Genomic DNA, 27,660 nt, shown 5'->3' on the forward strand with positions numbered 1-27,660 from the left:
CCCTCTCACCGCTCCCATTATCTATCCCTCTTCAAGCGAGCCCTGTTCCCCTATTACCTCTTTTATGATGTGTTCCTGGCGTCCCTTTCCTTCGATTTCCTCGTCTCCGTTCTCTCTATACAACTCATCGATCAAAGGAATGCCCGGGAGATCGCGTTCTCGATTGATTTCTCCACCCTTTCCTTGTCACTTTGCAAAGTTGTTCCGTAAATTAATGTGTAACCTGTGTCAACAATTTACTCCGGTCGTGGTAGCTGAGCTATACAATCCTGAACGATATGTTTCTCAGGATAGGACTTGTCCTGTGCGGACGCCTTGCAATTGTATCGCCTGTGTTTCTAGGCAGGATGCGAGTGCACCCAGTAACGAACGTATCGTACTTGATACGCTTGTACAGCTGGGCAGGCTTAGAGAGCTAATGTATTGCAGCCGCTACTTGACTGTAGCTATAGTCCTCGTGGGCATGTTTCCGGACTTGTTAGGGATGTTTATAACAGATGTACGGGCCGTTGAGAGCCTTTGTTGAGATATTAATACAAAAACCTTTCCCATGGGTAACTGTACATATATCGAAGGTGCGTTCCGGATCTTTTAAGTAGAAGATAGATATTTATTGCCAAACAGAATTCGAGCCACGATGTATGTAGAGCGTTTGAGGAACTGAGGTGGAACGTCCAGAGACTTGTAAGTTCATGATAAAACCGGGCAGAGATATTACAGTATCTGTCCCCGGACACTTGAAAAGTGCCCGATTTAATAAATGACACAATCTCCTGCAAGGCTGGAATAGTGTTCGCATGAGAAGCGCCTTGTGAGTGGAGTGCCCATGCAGGAAGATCAACTCTTCAATTGATACAATCTCCTGACAAGCTACTCTCGAACAACCGATTCTTCAATTCAAATTTCGTAGAAAGCTCTTCACTCGTATACAGCAGCCTGGCAGACCTATCTATCCCCCGTCCATGCTTGCCGCTGCAGTCCACTCTTGTCCAAAGCCCGATTCTCCAACGACAGCAGAGCTACATGATAGCAACACTTTCGCAGGGTACATGACGAAAGACCCGGGGTCTGAAGGCCATCCGCATTTCGACTGACCGGGGAATACTCCGGTCTCCCCTTTCGATTCTCTACGACCTACCGGAGAAAAGAACGTCTGCGTGTATATCGTAAAGATTCTATAGTTCGGTTCGAGATCGTATATGTACAGAGCAATCTGGCCTGGAATCTTGTGTTAGTATACGCGGTCGCTAGAGCAAGCCGACCAAGTTGATCAACATACCAAGAGCTTTATGAAGTTGTTCATCACTTTCCGGGAACGAAGCTCGCGATACCTTCTCCTTGAGTTTCTGCTCTGAGATCCAAGGAGTCTGGACCTCTCATACAACAAGAGCTTCATGAGTTTGACGACTCAGGTAGCGAATTCCGGAATCTTACAATTGGGTACGTAGTTGTTACGCATTCAAGGTACTGCTGCATGGCAATCGCGTTCATGCCTGGCACGGTTTCGACTCTGAACTTCATACTCGTCCCCGACAACGCCTGCACGTAAATTCAATGACACGGTTATGATATTTGATCAAGGACCTACCCATATCAATGACAGCCACGCGAGGAAGAGCTCAAAGTGCAATTCAAGTGCCGAGAACCTCTCCATTAGAAAGATGTCACCGCCACCGGCTCAGCCTGGGATCTCCCACTTTGAAGGATTGAAGGATTATCATCCCGTGTCAGTAAATGCCAGGAATCATCAGGGGCTTCGACAAGATCAAACTGCGGGAGCATGACAGGCTTACTTTCACGAGGCACTTGTTGACTGCCATCCACGAAGCCTACCCAGTAACTTGTTCAGTTTCGCAGATGTACTCCATCGACGCTAAAGAATATCAAGAAACCAAGCTCATCACTTGACAATGCGCCGATTGCTCCCGCGAATTTCATATTCACAGCGTCTTTGCTCTCGGGTCCCAGACTCAACTAGCAACTGAGGCATAGTCTGGCCGGGCACTCATCAGAGCCATTTGCCTAGATTTTGTGATTGTAGAAATATACGTTGAAGGGATCCGTATAACATACTCGAAGGTCTTTTGAAATGCCCGCCCTTGCTCATCAAATGCCCAGAACGGGGCTGACTTCCCAGTATCGTCGCCAAGCCGTATACCAGGGACAACTTCCCAAGCATACTAGCTAAGGAAGCCACCAGGAATAGGGCCCAATGAATCTTGCTGATGCTGGTGGTATCCGAGAAGAAGGGGCGTATACGTTGACGGCCGCTTATTGAATGTTTGCAACGCACGAAATTCATCTGTTCTGAATTTCTTCATAAGTTGTTGAGCCCGAACGACCAAGGGATCATGCTCCGCGTCTTTAGCTGAATTTGAATAAGGACCCTCATCATGGATTGTCCTCCGGGAACTCCTATTGCTTTTACGTCAGTACAAGATAAAAGGAACGAAGGGTGAGAGTCAACTTTGTCAGTTTTGCGAAGCCTTCGATCGTCAATTTCGTCATGGATCTCAACAATCCTTCATCGACTTGGTGTCGGGTGAGAGAGGCTGATTATCTTGCCGATTTGAATGACTTGATCCATCGAGCCATGTCTAAACCAAGACACTTCGGCTGACATCGTCATTGAAGACATCGTGCGACGTTGAGGGATGAAATGTGAAGTGGGAGTGGGCGATTAGTGATGGCGATGGTGCAATGTTGCAGGTGATGGCCCCGATAATAGGTCTGACATCCATATTCTTATCGATGACCTCAACGTCCTTTTCGGTAGGTAGGGTGGATAGTGCCAACACGCGCTTACAACTCCCGCCGCACTACATCATATAACTTTCGCAAATCTTGCATTTGCTCTCGTTGCACGTACTATCGAGTCAATGCCCCACCTAGAGCTCGGTGGATGTCAAAGCAAAGAAAACGTCAAATACTATCTAGAGGAGTTCGACCCCGATCGAGGAGCCAATTCAACAACCTCATTCATTACTTGATGTATTTCGAAAGCGCTATCATGAATGAATGTCCACACCGAGCGTTAACACCCAGGGACCCTCCAAAAACCTAACGCCATTTCCTCGGGGGAAACAATACCGCAGTATGACCCAAGTAAGAACCGCGCAACACCAAACAGTCCCACCAAGAAGTAAAGCCACAAAGTCCTTCTTCCATTAAAACGCCGAGATCTCAAGAGAGACTCCAACTACCGTGAACCGGGAGCCGAGAGTAGATGAGCCAAGTGATGTGCTCTTTATGATGTCCGAGACTCAACGATCACGGATACCAAGCGTAGCTCTTAGAGGGCTGCGTGCGCAGCTTGCTCTCGGCTTCGCTGCCCCATTTCGACTTCCAGTGGATTTCGCGGGCTGCTGCGTCGATAAAGGCCTCCTTGCAGTCCGGGGGCAAGAGGTCGATGATTTCGGGGGTCATGAACTCCGAGTGTTTGGGCTGGGCAATGCTGGCCAGACCATTGGGGCTTGGGTTCATCAAATCACCGTCCGGACCGGGCAGACCCATGTTCGAGTAGGGTGGCGATTCGTATATTGTGTCAGCAACAACATAGCGATTGGAGATGTGTGAGGGAGCGGGAGGGAAGGAAGTCTCGGTGGGGGCCTGTTCGTTGGTTTTTTCAACGGCGGTGTCCATCTCGGCAGAGTTCTGCGCATTGATGCTGAGCGTGGACATGAGCTCGGCGGTGCTCCCAGCGTCAGAAGAAGGGACGTACTCCCAGCGGGCGTGGGTAGGTTGCATGATCTTGGGATAATGCATGGTGTTGGTGTGCACGTCATAGGTGCCAGTCATGGTTTCACGACGAACCTCGGCAAGTCTCGAGTTGAATAGGCTGGGAAAGAAGAAGTGTCAGTAAGAGTCTGCGAGTGTTCTGATTTCAAGGGCATGTAAGGTGAAGATAAGGAATGTGACTGGTCTTACCTTGCAGCACGTGCGTGCTCAAGCATCCAATTCTCATCTGTGACAGGGACCCGTCGCTTCTTCGGATCAAGAGGCTTGCCACCGGCCAAGGGCATGGCCGGCGCATTCGTGTGGTACACACTGCTAGCGCCGTGCCACGCAACGTACTGGTTTCGGTTGTATGTCTCGCCGGGACCAGGCAGTTTATCCTCCGGTACAGCCAGCTCCCCCTCAACGTCGCCGCGCTCCCGAGCAGCTTGCTCGTCGTAGTCGTCCGTCACCTTCTTGCCGCCTACAACAATCTTTGCGCCAAACTCCCGGAACACAGACCTCGCAGTGACGACACCAATGGCACGACCCTTGTAAGAGTGAGGAATTATATCACGCTCGATGAGGTCGCGCTTAGCCTCATCATCAATGATGATCTTGTAGAGCATCTTGTGCCTCTGGAAGAAAAGGTATGAATCACGGAAACCGATGCAACGTGCTGGTTCCGTTGACAGCATGTAAAGCTTGTCGCCGCGGTTGAGGATCGTGAATGTGCGGACTCGATATTCTCGGCCTCCCAGAAGGTGGCCATTTTCGTCAACTTTGGTGTCTCCCACAGGATTCGGCGGAAGCGCGACCTCATCCCCAACAACATCCATCATATTTCCTTCCTTGTCGATTGGGACTTGAGTGTTGTGCACAGGGCCTCGGTTTCGAGCCCATCGCCCACCACTTGCAGCTGGGCGACCTCTCCGGCGTTTGACGGGTGTTGTGACGCGGATGGGAGTCTGGGAGCCGTCAGGCGCATCCCAGTCAGGCGGGCGATTCTTGGGGGGACGACCAAGGCGACGCTTTCGTGGGATTGCTGGACGGCCAATGGCATGTGAAGGTGTCTCGGCGCTCTCATCTATCTGTGTGGCGTCCCCTACAGCCGGGCTTCCAGTCTTGCTTTGCTCCAGATTGGATTCATCAGGCGTCTCGGCGCGCGATTCATCGACGTCTTGATCCTCATTCTCAGGCTCGACGTCGGGGTCGTCATTCGGTGAGGTTGGAATTTCAGGAGGAGGCGATGAAGGCTGCGATGGCAGCGCGTCCACCATCTCTTCATCGGAGAGGTCAGGTAGCGTTGGCACATTTTCTATAGAGACGGCCACTTCTTAGCGAGGTGCCTTGCAAAGGGGGTGTTTCTGTTGACGGTCTGGAGTTTTGACGTGAAAAGAGCCCCGGTTTGATTTGAGAGATGCCTCTCTTCCAACTATAACTTACTCAACTGCTTTGCAGCCGCTTGCGCGGCCGCGCGAAGCTTTCGAGGCATATTTGTAATCGTGATGCGGAATCGCGATCAATCCACCAGTTATCCGTCGACGATATGGCGCAGTTGTTTTGCGCAGAGCGGGAAATTCATTGAGCCGGTGGATCGATCCCACGTGATCTAATCTTATCGCATGTCACGTGCCTATATTCAAAGTCGGGGTTGGCCGCCTGAGGCTGGTCAGCCCTATACTACTGAGCGTTCTGCCATGACATCATAAGCCGCTTCTTGCGCAAATTCGATACATCCCAGTATGCAGATTCAGTATACCCCAGTCACCCTACACAGGACGCTCGACGATGAGCGAGGCGATAGCTGATCCGTGAGACTCAGAAGCTCCGTAGATTGAGATGCCCTGAAGTATGTCCCAGTTTTGCTCGGATTACTTTACACGTCGCAAGAGGTTGTCAATAGTCTAGCACATGGAAGCAATGAACTACTGTACATAACTAGTTAGTGTCCGCTTTCGTGAGCGCCGGGCTAAACGAACTTGAGTCGGACCAATACTTTTCTATCTTGCCACTCACTGCCAGTCCTAAACAATCGAAAGGGGGCTTGATCTGAAGAATGCTGGCTACCAGCACTTAAAAATGTGTTGTGATTACATCATCTGGGGTATACGTACGTGATGTGAGAGTCAACAGCAGTAACAGCACTGATTCATGCCATCTTCCGCGCTCCCGCGCAGTACAATGACTTGAATCGCGAAACCTACCCGATTAAAATCCCCGCTGAACTTTTGAGTTCCGCTAAGACGTGATCTGCAGCCACTTTGGCCCCGTGCCATGTCATTCTGCATGTCAATCAATTCTACCTGATTAGGTAGAATAGTACCGATTGTGTCAACGGGCAGAATCCAATCCTGCACGGGATGTAATAGGCAAGTACCCCGCAACACCTCGGGGCTGGAGTATTGTAGTGTTCGTAGAGGTTCAGGGGTCAGTTCACGTCACTTCGCTCGGTCCCGTTCAAGATAGAACTCTTCAGTTGGAATACCTAGAATATACTGGGTCTTCGAGAAATGAGATCAAGAGGCTACCTTACTCTTCCACTGAGTAATTATGACCGGCTTTTGAGAGCCGCATATACCCAAGAATTGCTCCCACCTCCTGTGGGTGAAGACACATCGTTCAGCAGACCAAGAAGCCCATTCACTTGGATTCTGCTCCCCTGGGGCATTTGGGACAGCGCCGCGCCCGCACACCAGGGTACATCGAAGTGTAGTCGCAAGATCCAGAAATGTGGGGTCATCTCTCGGCGCGTTGACGAAGGCTTGGAAGGGACAACAAACACATTCAGGACGGACCGAGTGAGATGCATCGATAATCTACAGATTCGTGGCTCGTGCGAGAAAAGAAAGAGCTTCTCTGCCTTCCTGGAGTCTGGGTGATTCAATCGCGTTTTGAATGAAATTTGAAAATGGTCCTTGTTTCGGTCGACGTCTCGATGATCGAGCTCTATAGATCTAATCATCAAGACTTAGGACCAAATAGTCTAGTTCCATGCGCTAGGAGGATCTATAGGTAGAAGGACATACAAGAGGCGAGACCACGGGCAAGTCCGCAGAGTCAGGTTCATTATGGACCTTCGCATTCGGAATTCGACGGGCCATGAGACGATTATCTTCAAGCCAATTATAATCCTATTTCAGTCAGAACGTCAGAAAACTACAGGCGACTAGCATCTCGTGATATTTCTGGGGTCATGCACATCGCATCATAGTCAGACAAAGGGTTGCAGTCATCGCCACATGCCGGGGGAGAGATGCTTATCTTAGCTTTTAGGTCCTGAACATTTGTGCCATACTTATACTTCTCCTATTCAGTGCTTACAGGCCCCTACTTATTTCTTCCATAAATATACTCGTCACAGCCTTCACTTTCAAAAGGGCACAAGAGAAGACTCGCCCCCAAGTACAGTAGTCATCGTACGCCTCATTTTCGTCTACTTCGTCAATGAACCGAAGTGAAGGACCATTCGATCAGGTCCTCATACGACGCCACCGTATGGGATGCCGAAATCGTTTGTACAATACATAGTCCCTACCTGCCAATGACTACATACACCGGGATTATGTTGTGTAGGCCAGTGGAGAATAATAAGGAAAGGGAAAAGGTCGATACCCCCTTGAAGGGCCGGTGGGCCAAAACTTCTCGAACTATCACCTGACCAGGCTTGTGCTGAACATCAACCAGGCAAAAGCGCCCGGAGCAACTCCATGACGGATCGTTATCTAAGGCCTTTGGGCTCGAGCTTATACCTTGTTCAGTCCAGATACCATAAGAAAATAAAGCATTGGTCTCCTTATTCTCGTATATAGAATGGGATAGCTAGGCTGAAGCGGGCCTCGAAAGAGACGCTAGGTTCCGACCTCAGGAAAGGGAACAGGATAGCCCAACGAGAATAACTGATAGCCCGCTTGCGAGCCTCTGCGAGCCCCAAAGGCCACGCCAAATTAGGCTACATAGGGAGCAGCATGCCCAGACGAGACGGTGACCAAAATTGGTACGTTAATAGTGCAATCTCGAGAGGGTTCCAATTGATTAGTCGACGTTGTCATGATCGAATTTGCAACGACCGGCGGGTCCCTTTTGGTACCTAGCGACCACTCAAGTTAGTAGTGACTGGTACAGTCTGGTCGTATCTGTGAACCTGATTGCACTGGACGATTGTACTGCATACATGCATGCAGGTGGCTTCTCTTCTCCGTGTTCGAGAAGTGAAGATAACGTATCTAGCGTCCAGTCAGTCCCGTCAGTCCAGGCGTGGAGGGGCCACCGAACCGCAATCTTGAGCCACGCTGACCATCTCAGATATTGGTTCCGAGGTATCAGGAGAACCCACCTGCTACAGAATCTGTCCCAGTCGGTCCTATCGCTGGGCAATCACGAGAGAGCGATGCCCCTCTCTCTTGGAATGGGTGGAGGAGATGATTGCAGCAGTGTTCTGGTGAGTGTCTCCACATGAGAGATTATTTTGCCTCTTCCGATGTGCTGCGGACAACGCCGAGAGAGCGCCAGGAATAACTACTCCGGTCCGTGGTCTGTAAGATCGCAGTAGTGTTTAAACCCTGATAGTCCGAGTCCGGAATGCTGCTGTGATACTGCTGTAATGCTGCGGTACACCCTCATCCAAGCATCTCTTTCATGGGAAGGCTGACGCTGTGTAAGGTCGATCGAGTTGGAATGAGGCAACTTCCGACTCCATCTTGGTCGTGCTCTCGGCCGGGCGGGGCTGGCCGTAGGGATCGATCTCAGGGCCAGGGACACACGATGGCCGTCCGTGATGAAGTCACCGAGGGATGCACCAAGCGGCACATTCGGAGTAAAGTACGCATGTCAACTCTAGACCATCAGCGACGTCAACCGACGGATGGTCATCTGCTTTCGGTAGAGGTTTTTTTGGAAATGGGCAGTCTCTTCCAAAGACTTCATCCTGAAAAGTAGGAGAAAGTACGAGTGAGAACTGAAGTCCATGGTTTTCAACGGCATTGTTCTTCAAATTGAGAGGCCTATGTTCAGACTCCAGTGTGGCGTGCATCGCGGGAATTTCATCATTTCCAGTATCGCCTCGACTAGTGATACTCCTATCTACTACTAGTATCTTCAGTCTTCACAAGCTAAAAGCCCGCCCTAGCCATCAGGGTTGACGACGATCTTTCTCTTAGCTGGACATGATTGCATCGGTTGGCCGACTGCACATGTCATTCAAGTTGAACCTCGTCAACATCATAAAAAGACCTCTATCCCCGCGCAAACAGTGTGCAGACTGTAGACTACCAAAAGCTCAAGGGTATTGGCAGTCAAGTCAACAGTGTGACTGTATGACTGTACAAGGAGGCACCACTACTGCGACGACTGTATCTCGCAGCTCTTCTTTCGCCTCGTTCCTCATGTACCACGCCTGATCGAGTGACTTGGGCAGTACATAGTCTCATGGCGGTTTCAGCCCATGAGCGCCTCCCATCTCCGTGTCGCCATTAGGTACTCACGTGGAAGGGCGAGAGTGCTGAAGTCCAGACATTCAGCCACTTGGAAGTCACTCTCGAAGAGGCCATAAAAGTTCAATCTCCAGCAGATCCGTGCCGAACGGGCTGAAGGAGACTGACACCCTCTCATCTCGCTCTCGCTCTCTCTCTCTCCGGCGTGCTCGACATTGACATTGAACTATCCATCGCACCAGCACCAGCACCAGCACCAGCACCAGCACCAAGCGCCACTCAGCCCTGCTCATCGCCGATTCCGTGGGATTGTCTTTTGGGTTGACCGACCCGCGACCCAAAGACCCAACAATCTCTCTCTCTCTCTTCCATTTCCAATCATCCTTGTTCTTCACCTTGTTCCCGGCTCAGTGTGTGTGTGCCAACCTGAACGGGTCGATTCCCCGCCCCCTTTAGCAGAGCGCAGCCGAAGCCGATCGGGGACACCATCCCGCAATCTTCCTTAGCTCATCATCGGGCAGCGTCAAAGTTTCTTTTTTCTTCTTTCCAGGCTCGACCACACACCTCCATCATTATTAGATCGGCCCTTTCGACTCTTCTTTTTCTGATCCCCCCCTCCATTCTCCTCTCCCACTTCGCCCGACTCCTCCCAATCTATTCTCGTCCATCCTTGAGTCTTCAGGTCTCAGAGCCATTTGTCCCCCCGTGCGTGTCGCCTTCTCGTCATCCGGTGGAGGCCCTGTTGATGGAAACGCAATGGCTGCTGCGAGTGGAACTGAGTTGCACACCGGCAACGACATGAAATCGCCCAAGTGAGTCAATCTTTAAAACACCAATCCTGGCTGCACTTGCTGTTATTCCGCCGACTCGTGTGCATCACACTGCCCTCTTTGCTGTGACCATCCACCATCCTTTGTGTTATTCTGGCGGTGATGAGCGCCCTGAATCTCAAGGCCGATTCATGAGGACCTTTTTTTGAGTGTTGCCCCCCCCCCCCCCCCTCAGAAAAAAGAGGGTCCGCCAACAACCCCCCCCTCCCCTCACACTGCATTACATGCAATACTCTTCCTTGCAGACCAGCACTCTCAGCGGTGCAACTTCCGATTGATGCACCAAAATCTGATGCGACGCTGCTGAGGGTCACTTCGGGTTCTTCTCGTCAAGACTCATTCCCTCATGCAGACTGCTGCCCGGGAACATGAAGAGGGGGTGGGGGGACCCTCTAAAGATTATCTTCCCCCCGGTCGCAGGTGGGGGACTGTGAGATACCTCCGAGTCTGGACGGGCCGTGTGCATGTCATCGTTCATGGCTTCTACTCTTGAAATGCCTGTGACGAGTTGCAAGTTCATCGATATGATTATCTACCCGAGTCTACATTTGCAGCGATCGCTAATCCGCCACCCCCAACTATCAATAGATCCGGCCTTGAAGACGACATCTCCGACCAGATCGGATCGAACGGGTCGACCCCAACGGGTGTCGCGACCCCCCAGCCTGATCCCGCCGACAAGCGTTTGCCTTCCATTATGCACAACTACTTCCAGGTTGGTTCTTCCTCTGGTGATAAGTCGAGTTTGCCGCGATTCTGGTCATACCTCTCGAGGCCCTCCTCGGTGGACCCCTCTCCATCACATGCCCTCCCTGAGACATCTCCCGATACCTCTGCAGCGATGACTGCTACTGCCACTGCTTCTCTTCCCGCCACCACGACGTGTGACTCGGATACTGCTTCCGAGTCACCGGTCTCGATGGAGCAGAACTATGGAGAGGAGAGGAAGCAATCAGAGGCGCTGCCCATGGCCAACCCGCCTACCCCTCCACATTCGTTGCTCCAAACGGAGCCGGACGAGATGGACCTCGGGTCAAGTCTCGACCACAGTGATGGGTCCTCCTTGCTTCATATGTTGAAGAAATATCTCGCCCCGCCCGCATCATCTACCCCTCCTTCCCGACGGCAAACTTCTCTGCCAGTCTCGAGTGTCTCTGATGACCCCGTCCTTGCCACGCACTTTTCCAACCCATCCGTTCCGTCTGCTTCTTCTTCGCTACCTTCTCCTCCTGATGATCTTGCTACCGCTGCTGCTGCTCCCGGTCTCGCCACCGGAGATCTCTACACTCCCTCCGCAGCTCCTCTTCTTGGCCATGAGTTGCCACCTGTTTCTGTATCTTCCGAGAACCTGGCCAAGCTGACTCAAAACGCGCCCGATGTGGCGCGTCTCAAGAACACCCCGCCCTTGACTCCTCGGGCCATGTCCAACGAGGATGAATCGGCCAATATCAAGGCCACCGAACCCGCTCCCCGCGCAGATGAATCCGAGGAATCGCCGGTCAGCGAGATTCCGGCGGCCGAACAACCCACCCCCACGGATAGCATGGACAGCTCCGCCGACGAGATCGCCGAGAAACTCGACGAAGCGTTCCCCCGCAGATCTAGCTCGGTACCCCAGAATGGAGCGCCCGTGGGTCCGATCAAAGGCAAGCTGATTGTGAAGATCACCGAGGCGCGCGGGCTGCGCCCCAGTTTCGATCCTTACGTCGTGTGCGTTTTCGAGTGGAACGAGTACATTTCCAAGGGGGCTCGCTCAGGCGAGGAGGAGAAGAAACGGCGGCAGATGCAGTCGGATGCGGACGCCCGTGTTTCCATGGCGATTCCCATGAAGAGTCGTCAGAGCAGTTATAACAGTGCGGTGGAGGGCCAGGATCACAAAGGTCGCACTGCCGTAACGGATCCTCATTGGGATCACGAAGCCGTCTTGTGAGTTCATTCCCTCCTCCATATTCCTGCTTGTCCTCCAAGATCTCACTGTTCTGGTCGCTCGCCCGCCCGCCCGCTCGATCGGTGGGTTGGCCGAATTTTGAAGATGATGAGCTGATAGATTCTCCCTCTTCTAGTGATGTTCTAGGAGACCAATCCGAGGTGGACGTGACGGTCTATGATCGCAGCAACCAGGAGGCCTTCCTCGGTCACGTACGCCTCGCCATCAACCTGAAAGAGGATCACAGTCGGCTGGAAGGCTGGTTCCCTTTGGTCGCCCGTGCGGCTGGCGATAGTCAAGTGTCGGGCGAAATTCATATGCAGATGCAATTCGAGATGACGGAGCGTCGGCAGGTGGGCCCCAACGACTTCTCCATCCTGAAACTCATTGGCAAGGGCACCTTTGGCCAGGTGTATCAGGTGATGAAGAAAGACACGCAACGCATTTACGCCATGAAGGTACTCTCCAAGAAGGTCATCATCCAAAAGAAGGAGGTGATCCACACACTCGGAGAACGCAACATTCTCGTGCGCACCGCCATGACCGCATCCCCATTCATTGTTGGCCTGAAGTTCTCCTTCCAGACACCCACTGATCTTTACCTGGTAACGGATTACATGTCTGGTGGTGAGTTGTTTTGGCATCTTCAGCGTGAGGGCCGTTTCCAGGAGGAGCGAGCGAAGTTCTACATTGCCGAGTTGATCTTGGCGCTCCAACACCTGCATGACCACGATATCGTCTATCGGGATCTGAAGCCGGAGAACATCCTGCTGGATGCAAATGGACACATCGCCCTCTGTGACTTCGGCCTTTCCAAGGCCAATCTGAGCCAGAATGACACTACCAACACCTTTTGTGGTACAACCGAATACCTGGCTCCCGAGGTCCTTTTGGATGAGCAAGGTTACACGAAGATGGTCGACTTTTGGTCTTTGGGAGTCTTGGTCTTTGAGATGTGTTGCGGTTGGAGTCCCTTCTACGCCGAGGATAACCAGCAGATGTATAAAAACATCGCTTTCGGCAAAGTGCGGTTCCCCCGCGATGCGCTCAGTACCGAAGGTCGCAACTTTGTCAAGGGTCTGCTCAACCGAAACCCCAAACACCGATTGGGTGCGAATGGTGATGCCAAGGAGCTGATGGCTCATCCTTTCTTCCATGATATTGATTGGGAGGCGCTGGGTCGGAAGCAAGTCATCCCCCCTTTCAAGCCCAAGTTGCAATCCGATCTCGACACCTCCAACTTCGATCCAGAGTTCACAACCGCGTTGGAGACAAACAACTCTCTCCATGAGCGTGCTGCGGCCCTGGCCAACGGGCTGATGCCCGGGTCCACCCCTCTATCACCCGGCATGCAAGCCAACTTCAAGGGCTTCACTTTTGTAAACGAGAGCTCTATCGACCATCATCTGAAACACGACCCCGCTGACCGCATGGACGAGGACCCTCTCAATGAAGAAACCTGGCAGCGCACCCATCGGGCCACCCATTCGAACGATCAACGTATGAGCGGTGTCCAAAGGACCGACGGCCCAGAGACGGGGATTTTCAACGTTGACGATAATTTCGACATGTAATCACGTATCTCTATTCCCATTCTCGCGTTTTCCATTCTTCTTTTTGGCTACTTCGCTGTGCCTCCTTGCGCCCTCCCTGTTCAGACCTGTCGACTGGTCTTCGTGATTTTTGCTCCCTGGTCCATCATATCTTCCGTATTCTTTTGTTGTCTGTCATTGCATGATCACGGAGTCTTGATCTTGGCATCGATATTGTCATCGTTCTTATCTTGTACATGTCTACTGGATGCATGTCCTGGGTAGCCCGCCGCAGAATCTTGAGGGTACATCATCCCATTTCGACGTCTCGTCTAGTTCACCACTTTGTCTTGCTTTATTGGTTGACATGCTTCTGTCTTTGGTCCTGGAGACATTGGTGTGTGCCTCGTTGAAAGTGGTGATGCTCGTTTTTACTGTGTCTTTTTTCACCCATCGTGATCCGATGGTGGCTTCTGATTATGGATTAGCTCATTCACCATTTATTGTCATTGCGTGGCTTTTGCTCAATCTGCTCTTGGTGGGGGGGGGTCCGCTAGCTCATGGTTTCGACTGCCCATCCTGGCCTGGCGGTCTCTTTTTATTTCTCCTTTTTCCTGACTTGATACATGCAATCTGAGATGAACCTGGCTTTGTATTTTCTCTTTTCATCAGCGTTTTTGCTTCCCGTACATATTCTGTTTCCAATCTATGCGAATCTGTGACTTATTTCGGTAGCAGTTTGCCCCACTGGGTCTTAAACTTGCGGTTACTACTGATTCGAGCCCCGGGATTGCGACCAAATGGATGGTCACGTGATACATCACATTCTCGTTCTACCGTACCTGGATGGTGAAGGGCCACACTCGGGCCCTCACGTCCGGAAATGCCCTCATCTGCTGGTCTCATATGAAACTGCTATAAAGCTGCTCAACACTCGGGTGTTGTTATTCTCATGTGCAAAGCTTCTGCCCTGTCAAGCAGGCAGTGGGCAGTGGGCAGTGGGCAGTGGGCACTATTCACCGATTCAGACCAGTATTGAAGCCGATCTGTTGTCCTTGTACTCATTGCTTGTCTCATCTGATGAACAAGGCTTTTGATCATAGGAATCCGATCTGAGGAATACCAGTACATGCGATGTCTCGTCGACGGGGGCCACTGCGACTTTACATCCTCGGATTGAGGGAAGGTTGTCCGGATGGGTATCCCTATTTAGTATTTATTTTACTATTCAGTATTTGCCGTGTTTCATTTTCACAATATTAGCCCGGCTTGCCTTTGTGGTATTAGCTACTATTTTCTTTTCCATCTTCTACGATACCATGAGTGGACAAGAGTCAGTGGAGGCAGGGACATACTCCCGAGCCAGTTCGGGAGTTCCTGGGGGTATAACCGTACATCAGTAATCATTTGACAAGGCAATGACAATCAGATTTGAAGAAGAAGAACACAAAGTCAAAGAAGGGTGAAGACCCCATGGACGGTCCGTCAATCATAACATTCAATTAACGCAGATCAGAGATCGCTGCCCGGCGCCCGCTGATCGTATAGCGCCAGTACCACGCAGTCCGCACCGGGTTGAAATTGCCGTTTAAATGACGCACCACCGACCTTATCCAGGGGTCAGGCTGCGTAGGATTGACTTTTGATAGAACGCACGCGCATGGACCTGAAACATGGGGCTAATATCAACATGCGGTTGCGATCACCCGGGATGTTGGACTCGGGGGGGGGGGAACCTGCATGCGGAATTTCTAGTTCGAGGACATTGAAGGGGAGGCTTTTTGCAAGTGTGCTACTGTCTTCAAGTCTTGTGCTGGGATGGGCGCTTGGCGACTAGTAGCGGATTTGAGTACGGGGCTGATACCATGCCGTGGGACACGCGTCCATGTTGTACGCACGTATACATAATTATAGGTTGGTTCCAGTCAGTGTCACTCACATGGAGACATATTGCACCCGCACCAGCAGTATCCATTTTCTCCGTAGGTATAGTCGATTGTTTTCCATTCCTACATCGTTCATCAACAAGAATCTCTGGATTTCACAATGTCTTCTCCGACAGGACCTACGGTGAACGCTCTGTCATTGAACCTTTTCATGTTCGACGAGACTTGTATATGGTCATGGCCAAGTTAGTGTGTAGTTGTGCACACTGCACACTCACAGTAACACAATAGCAAGACCTTCGAGGAGCCCCTCCAAAAAGGGGCCAACGAAATCCGTGCACGGCAAGTGATGCGGACCCGCTCCCGTCTCCACAACTCGAGGAGTCGAGAGTGCTCCCACTATGCCTGTTCCAGCCTAGTGCTGTGAGCCACGAACCGCTCGTTGAAATTGATCCGTTTACTCCGGGTCGTGAGCAAGGGATGCTCGGTCTGTCCCTGATCAAGTGTGACTGCGCTGGGGTAGGAGGAAGGCTGAAGAATAGACTTATCTCACAAATGTGACCGGCGCACGGGTGTGGTTGCACTTGGGCGTCTTTGATCCTTGTCCGGCTTCTCCTCTGAAGAGAAGGTTGTCAATTGAAAAGCGTCACTTCTTTTGAAAAGGGTAATAGATTACTCGGTATCTACTAGAGAACAGTGTCCTACTCCTCGGTCTAGTAGTCTACTCTGGAGGATTGAGGACAGCAATGGTCCGTGGACCCGAGGTATATTTATGACATGGCTCTGGGCAAGAATAGGTAGTCCTTGGCACTTGCACCTCCTCAGCAATGACTGGACTGTACAGTGTACAGTGTACACTGTACACAGTTACACACTGTGGTGGTTGATGTGGAATGAATCGTGTCTTAAGTCAGGTCTCTCTATAAACGGGACATTTATCTATCGTGTAAATTCCATACCTATGTTCCATCATCCATCTACTATGGATGCAGTTAACACTGTACATTGTACAACCGTACATGAATCATGACCCTCCAAGGAACGGCAGACGGATCTCTTCCCCATTCGGCTTTCGAAGTCCTCTCTAGTCTCTTAGTAAGTTAGGGCAGGGACGATGTTTCTCCACCGTGACCAATCACTTCCTGTCCCCCCTGAAGTGTGGATCCCCTGTGCTCCATCCCGCGTTGAGTGGGCCGTCGGCAGGAACCACCTGGCAGGAGTCCACCAGTTGGCGCCCTCCGCCGTGTCTACCTCTCAGGCTCTTCCAAGTAGGCTGTAAGTAGGAAAGTATAAGTCGTGGTGTCAGACTCAGGTGTGGTAGTTTGAGTGTTTTGTGCGCCATGCACGACTACTGCATACTGTGGATAGTGCATACAGGACGACTACTACCTTAGTCTGCTCCAATTACGTGTTCTGTCCCGAGAACTTTCCTTTTCGCGGCACGTCACTTGGCTCCAGGAGCACGAGGAGATAAATCAAGTAGAGTTTTACAAAGGGTTACTTGCGGGGAGGAGATCGGCCAGGGGTGCAGAGCGAGGGGCCCATGCAACTTCAAGTTTTGTTGTTGATTTACGACAGTAGTCAATAGTCAATACTAAACTAGTAGTAGTAGTCCTACCTGGCCTCCTACTGTACCTTAATAAGGTACAATTACTGTTTATGTTCCTATTCCTGGAAACCGTAAGCTGATAAACCGACAACCATTCTCAAAGCGATCAGTGACCAGCTCGAGGGAGGAAATGCCTCGGTGTGTATTTGGATCATGTGTAGAGGTCTGCTCTGTGAATGCGGTTCAACAGCCGTGCCAGAGTGGAAATCTGTGGATGGTCTGTTCCGTCACCGATCATCGTGGGCCATCGTGGGTCCGCATACAGAAAAAGTACAAAAAGCAGAAAAAGCAGAAAAAGCAGAAGAACAACAATGGATCCTCAACTTTGCCTCCGATCCCGTCGAACATCCCCTTTTTTTGGGGCGGAAGTTGACGTGGATGTAGTTTCATAGACTTCGACTCTGCTGTACTCGACTACTCTCTGTTTGGGTTTCCCCTCTTGACGGTGCCCTACCCCCAGTCTCTCCCTCCGACTCCTGTCCTGTAAACTCTCCATCAACTCCTCCTGCTTCACCTCATCCCCCTCGACACCCTCGACACCCTCGACACCCTCGACACCCTCGACACCCTCGTCCCCCACACAATCAAAGGGCCCCCGTCGTCCCCATCAAACTTTCGTCGAGTCGCCCTGGTCTCCCTGGAACCCTGGTCATCACTCACCACTCAGCACCTACCTGGCGTCCTGGACTCGATCCCTTCCTCCATACGAGCAGGCTACTGAGCAGCTACTACTTGTATCCTCTTGATCCCCAACCTCGACTCACCACCGATCCTGTGCCCCCCTCCCGCTTACCGCAATTGAAGTGTCATCCCTCCTTCTGGGGCCCCGGTCCAGCTCCATTGAGCATCCTGCAATAATCGCGGCTCTCCTTCCTCTCTCTCTCTCTCTCCTACCTCTCTCCCCTCCCTTGCCCGCCATCCCCTCCAACCGGTCCACAAACTCGTCACGTTCTCGACCCCTCTTCGCGGACCCCTTCTTGTCGTACATTCCAGACTCTTTATTTCCCCGGCCTCGGACGGTTCAAGAACAATTCAAGACTGAAACGCACCAGCCCGGTCCAGTCCACTCGAACCCCCCATTCATTTGTACTTGTTCACCCGCGGCTTCCAACTTTCAATGCGCGACGGGGGTCACCATGAGCATCGCCGCCAGAAGACCTGAGGGTCCCGTCCTCTCAGACCATGCATTGCGACACGACGCTTCCAACGACAAGGGTCAAGTGAGTGTGATTGTGGACTCAATCCCATCGCGTACCTCGTCCATCTCCTCCTACAAGACCAATTATACCGTCTCCACAACACCCACCACGGTCTATTCTCCCTCCTCGCCCTCTTCGTCGTGCCGCCAATTCGACTCGATTGGCTCGGTCTCAGAATGCATCATCCCCGTACAACGTCGAATCCCGCAGGAAGTATACGATGTCATTCTAGCAAATCTCGAGATAATGCACACAGCCCCACATCAAACTGGCTGTACGACGTGTTTCCAGCGCGACTTGCATGCGCTGTCCCTGACCTGCCGCGCCTGGGAGCGCGCAGTCAGACCAAGACTGTGAGTCCAACAGAGCCGATTCCCCATGCACCACGTTCCAATCGAAACTTCTGTTTCAACACCTTCTCGATGTACTAACGATCGATTCTGTGCCTGTTCTGCAGTTATACTCGAATCCACATTGTTGGGAATGATTCACCCGCACAATTGAAGAAGCACCGTCTCAAAAGGGGCAGTCGGCTGAAACTACTGCGTCGGACGCTGCGCGAAAGACTCATGCTCGCCAATCTCGTGCGCGACCTTCGGGTGCCCCAGATGGAGTTGCTTCTCACGAACGCCAAGCAGAGTACCTATTGGCAGGAATATCGGGATCTCGTCGCATCGGTGGTCATGGTCTGTCCCAACCTGGAGCGCCTGCTGGGCTTGTCCTTTGCCTATCACCACGAATTCGACCGACTCACCCACGCGCTCTCCACGCGAAAGCGACTCAAGGAGCATATCTGGGTGCTGGGAGAGGCTGCTGAGGTTTCAGAAATGTCGCCTCGTAGCACCTCGTGTCCCGGTAGTCTGGGTCCGTCTCAGATGTTTGAGTTTCTTAATTACCATGTTTCATGGACCAACCTGGAGACCTTGATGCTGTATGGGCTCGACGGTAACGGCGCCCTGGAGCCCAGCATCTTTTTGCGCACCTTGGATCTTCTCCCGGCGCTCAAGCATCTTTGCATTACCTCATTCAGTGAAGATGCCTTTGCGGACACCACCCTGCTGTGTCTTCCTCCCTTGGAATCTCTTCGTCTCGAAAACCTGCCCGGTGTCACAGACCGTGGTCTCGTGCAATACACCTCTCGTCCCGAATCCCGCTCCCTCAAGTCCTTGGTTTTGGTGGAACAGAATGTGGAGTCGCTGCTGGTCATCTCCAAAATCCTGTCCTCTCTGACAGATCTGCGACGCTTCAAATTCGTGCAATCCGAAAAATGCCCCCTCATGCCGGACTCGGACATGGTGTTGCAGCCCATTCTCGCCTCACCCACATTGCAATACCTTCATTGGGATGTGGCCTGTCCAGACCCGGGAACCGCGCTGACCCAGCTGGACTCGCGACCCTTTCAGCACCCTCTCAAACAATCCAATACCCCCAACTCCCACCTCGCTCAGAGCATCTTATCCGCCGGATTCCCGTGCCTGGAAACCTTGCGAGCTCCCAACGATGTGGAGCCTCCAGGGGTGCTGCAGGCTTCCTGTCGTCCGATTATCCGAGGTCAAGCTCTGCTGCGACCGGATCGGTTGAGTCTGCCACGGAGCTCACATGGTTCCGTCAGCACTCGGCCCCTGGCTCTACCGTCTGGAAACAACCTGACCTCATCTCGCATTCGAGCCCAGACTTTCATCGACATGGCAGCCAAGGATTCCGAAAGCGGCATGCCCGTGTTGATTCAAGATTACTCGGACGACTACATCCCAGACAACGCGGCAGCGTCCTCATTCGAAGACGACCAAGAACAGGAGATGGATGACTTTGGTATCTGGGCGGCAGCCGAGCGATACCGCAATGCACCTCCGAAGCACTCCGGCCCGAAGACGGTGTATGAGTTCCACATGCCTGCCTTCATGGGTCGCTCTGGATTGAGAGATCCCGCCACGGGTGCCTCGATCCCCAACTTCCTCCTCCGCCCAGACATCCCGGGGCAGGAATCGGACGGTGGGCTGGTCGGGTGGAAGCACCTGCTCTCGTGTAATCAGTCGCTTTCCTTTGCCGCTGGGAGTGGCTCTCTGTGTTTTGATTCCCAGAAAAACACACCCACCTCACCCCCCGTCGACGAATTCACTTCTCCCTCCTCGATCGCCTCGCGATTTGCCTGGGGTAGTCTGGGTAGTCGCTCGTCTGTCGCTCCGACGACGCCCACGACGCCCATCACGCCCATGACCTTCACCTCATCCCATGCATTGCCCTGGGACAAAGACACCTGCACTGGCTCTTGGAATCATAAAACAGGCCGAGACTGGTGGTTTCATATGGAGCGGGACCGTCCCGGAAACACTGAATTGATCAGTGCCTCGCAGCTTTTCTAAACCCTTCGTCGGCTGGTCTGTCCTTGGGTACGCAATGATCGACCTCGCCGTCGCCCTCCTCTTGTCACATTTCCTTGCATTCTTTTTTACCGTGTTCTATACCCCACCTCTAGTCTATGTTTCTTTCTTGTCATGAGTGCTTTGCTTTGATTTCTGCGGGTCGATGAGTGTGTTGCGGGCGTTCAAGGATTGACCCAGTCACCTGTAATCTGGCGACTGCTACTCTTGTATCATATCATTGTACAATATAGTTGAGACGGGATTCCATTGCCCTGATCAGTGAATGTTAATGTCTTGCACTTGACTATTTGCCATCGAACTGACTGAGAGACTCAGGCATGTCTGTACCGTGTTCCTCATGCCGGCATTGCTTCGACTGGGCAACAATGTACACCAGCATCCTCCGGACATTTAACGATTTCCAAGTCGAGGCATACTTATTCCCTGGCGGGGGGGGGGGGGACAGTCTACAAGAACTATAGTGGTAGGATCGCGAATGAGCTTAGCAAGTTCACAATTTTTGCCAAGGTGAGAGTACCTTCGGTACTCAGCCCCTTTGAGACGGGCAACTGAATGTTTCAAAAGGGTCATGAGCCATCTGCACTTTCGAAAATACTCTGCCCTTTCGAGCACTATATTTCATCTGCCCGGGGGGCGGAGGCCTATGGGGGAGACGTCATGGCACTTCCGCTATTAAACGTAGGCGTCGACCGCCCTGCTGCGGGCAGTCGGGCACGGTTCCGGCCGGGGGGCGCTGCTCACCTGACTCATCCGGGGTTTCATCGGCCCGACAAGCGAAACATGACTGGTAGATAGCCTAGAGCTGATAAGCATCGTAGCCCCTCAGTCAAAATAATAGCTAATCTGAGGCTTTGCTCCCCCCCTCCACCACCACCACCCAACCAGTCGCTCCTGCTCATACAATCCCCCCGCGTCTCGGTCTATCCACCGATCATGGATCCCGCAAAGCCTGTTGAGCTCCCCGAGAGGCCCAAAGAGGCCGAGCCCCAGGCCGAGCCCCAGGCCGAGCCGAAGCAGTCCAAAGCCGCGGCAAAGAAGGAAGCCAAAAAGGCCGCAAAGAAGGCTCTCCAGCAGGAGAACAGCGCCCGTCCCAAGGAGAACAAGCCCAAGCCTGCCAAAGCTCCCAAGGCCACCACAGAGACCCGCGATCCGGACCAGATGTTCAAGGTTGGATTCCTGCACGACGTCTACAACGAGCGACCTATTTCCGAGACACATCCTAAGATTCGCACGCGATTCCCACCTGAGCCCAACGGGTTCTTGCACATTGGACACAGCAAGGCTATTGCGATCAACTTTGGCTTTGCGCGGTACCACGGCGGTGAATGTATTCTACGTTTCGACGATACCAACCCCGAGGGCGAGGAGGAGCGATATTATAATGCCATTCGGGACATTGTGCACTGGTTGGGATTCACGCCGGTGCGAGAGACTTGCGCTAGTGACAACTTCGATAAGCTTTACGAGTATGCGGAGGAATTGATCAAGCGGGATGGTGCGTACATGTGTTACTGCTCCAAGGCCGAGATCAAGGCTGGCCGTGGTGAGAGCGAGAGCGGACAGCGTGGCGGTGAGCGCTTTGCCTGTGCGCATCGCGACCAGCCCGTGGAAAAGTCCTTGGAGGAGTTCCGGGCGATGCGGGATGGAAAGTACCAGGCTGGCGAGGCCTGTCTGCGCATGAAGCAGGCTCTTCTGGAAGATCCTCGAGCGCAGATGTGGGATTTGGTGGCTTGGCGCATTACGGAGAGTGAGGAGAAGGCTCAGCATCACCGCAGTGGCGGCAAGTGGAAGATCTACCCGACCTATGACTTTGCGCACTGCCTGTGCGATAGTATTGAGGGGATCACGCATTCGCTCTGCACAACCGAGTTTGAATTGTCTCGGGTCTCGTATGACTGGCTCAACGAGAAGCTCGACGTATATCGCCCGATGCAGCGCGAGTACGGCCGATTGAATATCACGGGCACTGTTCTCTCCAAGCGTAAGATCATCAAGCTGGTCAAGGATGGTCATGTCCGTGACTGGGATGATCCGCGCTTGTACACCTTGATCGCCCTGCGTCGCCGTGGTGTGCCCCCCGGTGCAATCCTCTCCTTTGTCAACGAGCTCGGCGTGACCAAGGCCGTGACAAACGTGCAGATGCACCGATTCGACCAGAGCGTGCGCGTCTTCCTCGAGACGACCGTCCCCCGTCTGATGGTCGTCACGGAACCTCTGAAGGTGATCATTGACGACCTCCCCGACGACTACGAGGAGATGGTCGAGGTCCCCTTCGGCAAGGACGCCTCCTTCGGCACACATACCGTCCCCTTCACCAAGACCGTCTATATCGAACGCTCCGACTTCCGCGAAGTCGACTCCCCCGACTACTTCCGTCTCGCCCCCGGCAAAACCGTCGGCCTTCTCAAGGTCCCCTATCCCATCACCGCCACCTCCTTTGAGAAAGACCCCGCCACCGGCGCCGTCAGCGTCGTTCACGCCAAATACGACAAGCCCGCCGAGGGCGAGACCGCGCCCCGCCCCAAGACCTTCATCCACTGGGTCGGCGAGTCCGCCAAACACAACAGCCCTGTTCGCGCCGAAATCCGCGCCTTCAACTCCCTGTTCAACTCCGAGGATCCCTCGGCTCACCCGGACGGCTTCCTTGCCGATATCAACCCCAACTCCGAGGAGATTTTCAAGGACGCGATGATCGAGACTGGATTTAATGAGATTCGTCGCACGGCGCCTTGGCCCAAGGCCGCCGGTGAGACAGATGTCGAGTCGAATCTGCATTGTGTTCGGTTCCAGGGTATGCGCATTGCTTACTTTGCGGTCGATCGCGAGTCAACGGCCGATAAGGTTATTTTGAATCGCATTGTCACACTCAAGGATACCCAGGGTAAGAATTAAGCGAGCATCTTGAAAGAGCGACCCCCTTGGAAAGTGAACTCTTGTTGTGTCTTCGCCTCGGGACATCGGGGTTGTTATTCGAGGAGAAAAGAGGCCACGGCTGTCGACTGAGCGTCGTCTCGCGTTGGGAAATGAACCTGGTAGATGTGGAATCCCATAAAAGAAAATCATGTTGATATGGAACTTATGATAAGCATTTTGCATCGTCAATGTCTATGACCGTGCTTTTCTCTCTCTCTCTCTCTCTCTCTCTCTCTCTCTCTCTCTCTCTCTTTCTAATCCATCGATCATCCCATCAGCCTTTCGGTTCGAGTCTACTAGTGTTCCCATGATTCCTTTGAACAAACCGATCAAAAGCTCCAGCCTTGGCAAGTCTGCTCCAGAAAGCTCATGTCCATGATTCCCAGCGCGATGTGATATTCCTTTCTTCAAAGCGACGTACTCAAGCCATTCGCCAAATACTATTACTCGATAACGAGAGAGTGAGAAAGCCGCCAAGTGCAACAAAACTCCACCTGACCTATTTGATCGTTGCCAAATGGTCTGCCAAAGGCATAGTATGCCTTTCTTCTAGCTGAACAGAATTTAAACGGAAAAGCAACCCATCATGTCATGCAAATAAATGGTTTTGCACCTCATTTCATTACTGCATCAATTTTAGAAATATCGAAAATACGTTATCGAGTCATAAGGGTCCTTTTGCTCCTTCTGTCGACATGGAGCACGCGGAAGGGGGCTGGATCAGAGAAGGGCACATTCACTTTTAGTTGTTTCGATCCCAATGCCAAGTGATAAGAGATATGACCAGAGACCACATTCATGTGAGATAGGGTTGGTTAGACGTCAAAAGTGACTGTTCGGGTCGGCTTGGTTAATTGTGGTTCCTTTTTCCTTGGAATGGGGAAGAATTGACGGATATGAGTCTAGATTTACTGGGACTCGGAGCCTGCCTCACGAACAGCATTTGCCACGCGAGTAGCGAGATCATCGGCTTCGGAGCGGCTGGCGGCTTCGGCGTAGACACGAACGGCATCCTCGGTACCGCTAGCGCGAGCGAAGCTGCGACCCTTGTTGTAGCGAGACTGCAGAGACTCGATCTGATCCTGAAGACCGGCTGGGGACTCCAGCTTGCGCTCCGCGTCGTATGCCTTGAAGATGGAGCGGTCGTTTACTTCGACGCGAACAAGACGGGATGGGAGATCGGTGTAGGTTCCGAGCCATTCCTTGGGAGACCAGCCCTTGTGCGCGAGAATGGCCTCGACGAGAAGCATGTCCGAAAGGGCATCACCGACTGCCTGGTTGATGAGGTCGGTGAGAGCCTGGAGGCACTCCAGGGCGTGCTGCTGAGCAGGAGACTGAGGCTCGGTGTTCTTGATCACCTTTAGCGCATTCTCAGAGAAGGTGACTGTGCCGTGGCCGTTGGCCTCAAAGTAGACACCGACGTCGAAGCGGAGAGCCGCATGGTGGAGATGCTTGACGCCGGTGTTTGTGCAGATGATTGGAAGTTTCAGCACCTTCTCGATGTAGTCGGTGCTCGCACCGTTTGCATAGGCGGTCTGGACAACTCCAATCTTCAGTTTTTGAGCAATGCCGGCATTACGAGCGAGGTCCCCAATGAAAGAGGCCGCGAGGGTTGCGATGCGGTCACCGTCCAGGAGGCGGAAGACGTTGCTATCGTCAACAAAGTAGTAGACCAAACGATCCGCATCGCCGTCGAGAGAGGCGCAGCGATCGAGGGGGGCAGCCTTTGACGAGGGAGGGGCACGCTGTTTCGTCTTGACGTAGTCGGCACCACACTGTGACTATCAGCGCTGTGTCCTGTAGGTGAGCATCACTGGGTAGTCTTGACTTGCGACTTACGTCAAAGTTCAGACTGTCAGGGTTGATCACGTCATCATTGACCACTTTGATGTCAATCACAGAATTCAGATACTTGATCAGATCCCGCAGCTTGGGGCCGCCGACGCCATTGGCGCAGTCCACGGTCAAAGAGCCCTGGACCTTGGCACCCTTCATGACCTTCTTGAAAGATGCGGCGAGTTTCTCGTAGTAGCCCTGTTCCGTAGGCTCGCCGTACTCGTATTGCGTACCCAAGGTGTTTTTGCAGCGCACGACATAGTGAAGCTGGGGGGTTGTCATGTACTTGAAGTCGATGAACTCGACCTCGGTCGCAGTCAGAGCGGCGTTGAGGACACCCACCAGACGAGATCCAGAAGCACGAGTGTCACGAGCGAAGACCACACGCGCGGGGTTGGCCATGTTGACGTCGATCTCCTTGACCAGCTCATTGTATACATCGGCAATTTTGTCGAGGGGCGCATTCGCCAGCTTGGTCGCATATTGTTCCCACTCGGCCTGTCCACATCCAATGTGAGTCTAACGCGGGCATTTCAAATTTGTTCGTCGTGTAGAAGAAGCTTTGCATACCTCCAACATTTCACCCTGTGAGCAGTTATAGGGGTTAGAGAGTTTCCATCACGATGGGAGAAAGCAAAGCAGACGGTCCTCGACGCGCAGGCTTTACGTACCATGGGGTCAATCAGCTTGACGCCATTATCCTCGGCGGGGTTGTGACTAGCGGTCACCATAACACCGATCCATTGTCCACTGAGCTTCTTTGAGCGAAGACCGGCGAGTAGACCGACAGCGAAGACGACAGTGTTGAGGAGGTCACTATCCGACGTGGCTCATCAGTAAGCTTCATCCTTGACGGGTAAACAGAAGCGGGTGAGGGGCGCTGTTGACGTGGATGCGGGGCTGAATTGATCGGCATCAAACACTTACGCCTTCATACGAAACTACAAGCGCAACGACGATGTCAATTGACAGTTCTGACATAGAGACTTGGGAAGAGTCTTCTTGGACCTACCCCTGCAGTTCCGTACTCGAAGACCTTGCCCTCGGGCTTCTCGTACTGGAGAGCTGCATCTGAAATAGCTTTGTGAATAGCCTGGGAGGCCATGGCGGCACAATGGGCTGTCTTTGAGGCTGGAAGGAAGAGAGCAATGATTCGAACGGCTTCACACGCTAAGGGGGCAAATAATGAACGAGGAAATCCGGAGTTGTCGAGAAGAATGCGAGGGAAAATATGGGAAACATCAAAAAAAGGACGAGGGGCTGCGAGTGAAACACGGCTTATTGCGACGGCCCGTCCTTGTTTAGCGGTGAACCAATGGCGGGGAAGTTGGCAGTCCACCCTGATTGTTTGGGGTGGCATTAAAAGCTGAGCCACATAAAGGGCCGTGCGAATAGATCTTCTGATCAATCCAAAGTATTTTCCAAGGAACAAGACTTTTTGTTCTCCTCGAAAGTACAAGACCAGGTATAGCACTTGTAGACCGTAAAAATATTCATTGAGCATGGAGACTACAGTTCATATTGCCAGGTACCCTACCAGTTGAAGAGAGCCACCCTTAAAGAATCGACATACTAGCTAGACCTGGCACTGGCACTTGTCCCAAGATCCGTGTATCTAATCGCCAAACTACTAGGGGCTGGCCTGGTTTCATTTACCTGGTGGATGTAGCTGTTTCAGTCTAAGTTTAGTAGGACACCTGATACTGGAAGTACTAAACACATATTAATCAGATACGTACCGTTCTAAATCCAGGTGCTAGTTCGTTGTGTACCTCTGAAAATCACACGAGCCACGGCATGTAGCAGCTACCGGCCGCTTGGCTGGTCAGACTTCAGCGGCCTTGTATAAATATCAAAAACAATTTGGTTTGTCCACACAACCACTCTCCTAATGGCATGCAGCGACAGCTTGCATGATGTTTCCCTCATTCTGAATTTCTTCTTCCCTTAAGATTTCTGAAGAAGGTTTTCCACCTTGATACCTAGATACTAGTTAAATACTAACTTAGATATGGATGTTATCCCTGCCTTAGGTCTCACAGTGACCGAGATTAGGTATCCGGGGTCAGACCCGCTACCAAACGTGCCTGATTTCCAACGTCGTAGGAGGTATATAGGGTAAGCTCCATTTGGTGTCACTGTTTGAGAGCACCACGTTGGACTCCGGGTCTATATGCTCTTCGTGTTGATAAATTGCGGGGAATAGCCCTGACTACTGAGATATTTGACAACTTTGCACCAGAGAGCTGTCCAGTATATGTATAGAGTCACCTTGTGGCGTCAAATTCATTATCCAATCTCCGCAAAAGACTGAACTCTAAATATCTAGTATATCCCGGCAATTCTGAAGCTCGAGACCGGACTCTCAATAGATGCCGAGTGAGCTGTGACGCTCACC

At 52.3% G+C, this 27,660-nt stretch overlaps 6 protein-coding genes across 6 annotated transcripts; 4 read left to right on the plus strand and 2 right to left on the minus strand.

The window, feature by feature from the left end:
- Positions 1-3,270: 3,270 nt before the first annotated feature.
- Positions 3,271-5,209, minus strand: N7539_007273 (chromatin structure-remodeling complex subunit RSC7; the record flags this gene model as incomplete). The annotated part of the gene is made up of 3 exons (XM_056936874.1): positions 3,271-3,838; positions 3,928-5,032; positions 5,161-5,209. 3 exons carry the CDS (start codon positions 5,207-5,209, stop codon positions 3,271-3,273), a joined length of 1,722 nt encoding a protein of 573 aa, XP_056787673.1.
- A 5,243-nt stretch (positions 5,210-10,452) lies between these two features.
- On the plus strand, positions 10,453-12,084 carry schA (serine/threonine protein kinase SCH9; the record flags this gene model as incomplete). Its single annotated transcript, XM_056936875.1, is given in 3 exon segments — positions 10,453-10,516; positions 10,531-11,902; positions 12,051-12,084. 3 exon segments carry the CDS (start codon positions 10,453-10,455, stop codon positions 12,082-12,084), a joined length of 1,470 nt encoding a protein of 489 aa, XP_056787674.1.
- A 1,168-nt stretch (positions 12,085-13,252) lies between these two features.
- On the plus strand, positions 13,253-13,477 carry N7539_007275 (Serine/threonine-protein kinase SCH9; the record flags this gene model as incomplete). Its single annotated transcript, XM_056936876.1, has 1 exon — positions 13,253-13,477. The coding sequence occupies one exon, from the start codon at positions 13,253-13,255 to the stop codon at positions 13,475-13,477; it is 225 nt and encodes a 74-aa protein (XP_056787675.1).
- Positions 13,478-18,066: 4,589 nt separating this feature from the next.
- On the plus strand, positions 18,067-20,492 carry N7539_007276 (uncharacterized protein; the record flags this gene model as incomplete). The annotated part of the gene is made up of 2 exons (XM_056936877.1): positions 18,067-18,482; positions 18,587-20,492. 2 exons carry the CDS (start codon positions 18,067-18,069, stop codon positions 20,490-20,492), a joined length of 2,322 nt encoding a protein of 773 aa, XP_056787676.1.
- A 954-nt stretch (positions 20,493-21,446) lies between these two features.
- On the plus strand, positions 21,447-23,405 carry N7539_007277 (glutamine--tRNA ligase; the record flags this gene model as incomplete). Its single annotated transcript, XM_056936878.1, has 1 exon — positions 21,447-23,405. The coding sequence occupies one exon, from the start codon at positions 21,447-21,449 to the stop codon at positions 23,403-23,405; it is 1,959 nt and encodes a 652-aa protein (XP_056787677.1).
- Positions 23,406-24,334: 929 nt separating this feature from the next.
- On the minus strand, positions 24,335-26,367 carry agm1 (phosphoacetylglucosamine mutase PCM1; the record flags this gene model as incomplete). Its single annotated transcript, XM_056936879.1, has 6 exons — positions 24,335-25,201; positions 25,266-25,760; positions 25,833-25,847; positions 25,934-26,078; positions 26,190-26,203; positions 26,275-26,367. The coding sequence occupies 6 exons, from the start codon at positions 26,365-26,367 to the stop codon at positions 24,335-24,337; spliced, it is 1,629 nt and encodes a 542-aa protein (XP_056787678.1).
- Positions 26,368-27,660: the final 1,293 nt, after the last annotated feature.

This window comes from Penicillium diatomitis (assembly GCF_028827545.1).
Source record: "Penicillium diatomitis strain IBT 30728 chromosome Unknown utg000010l_segment0_segment0, whole genome shotgun sequence".
Lineage (NCBI taxonomy): Eukaryota > Fungi > Ascomycota > Eurotiomycetes > Eurotiales > Aspergillaceae > Penicillium > Penicillium diatomitis.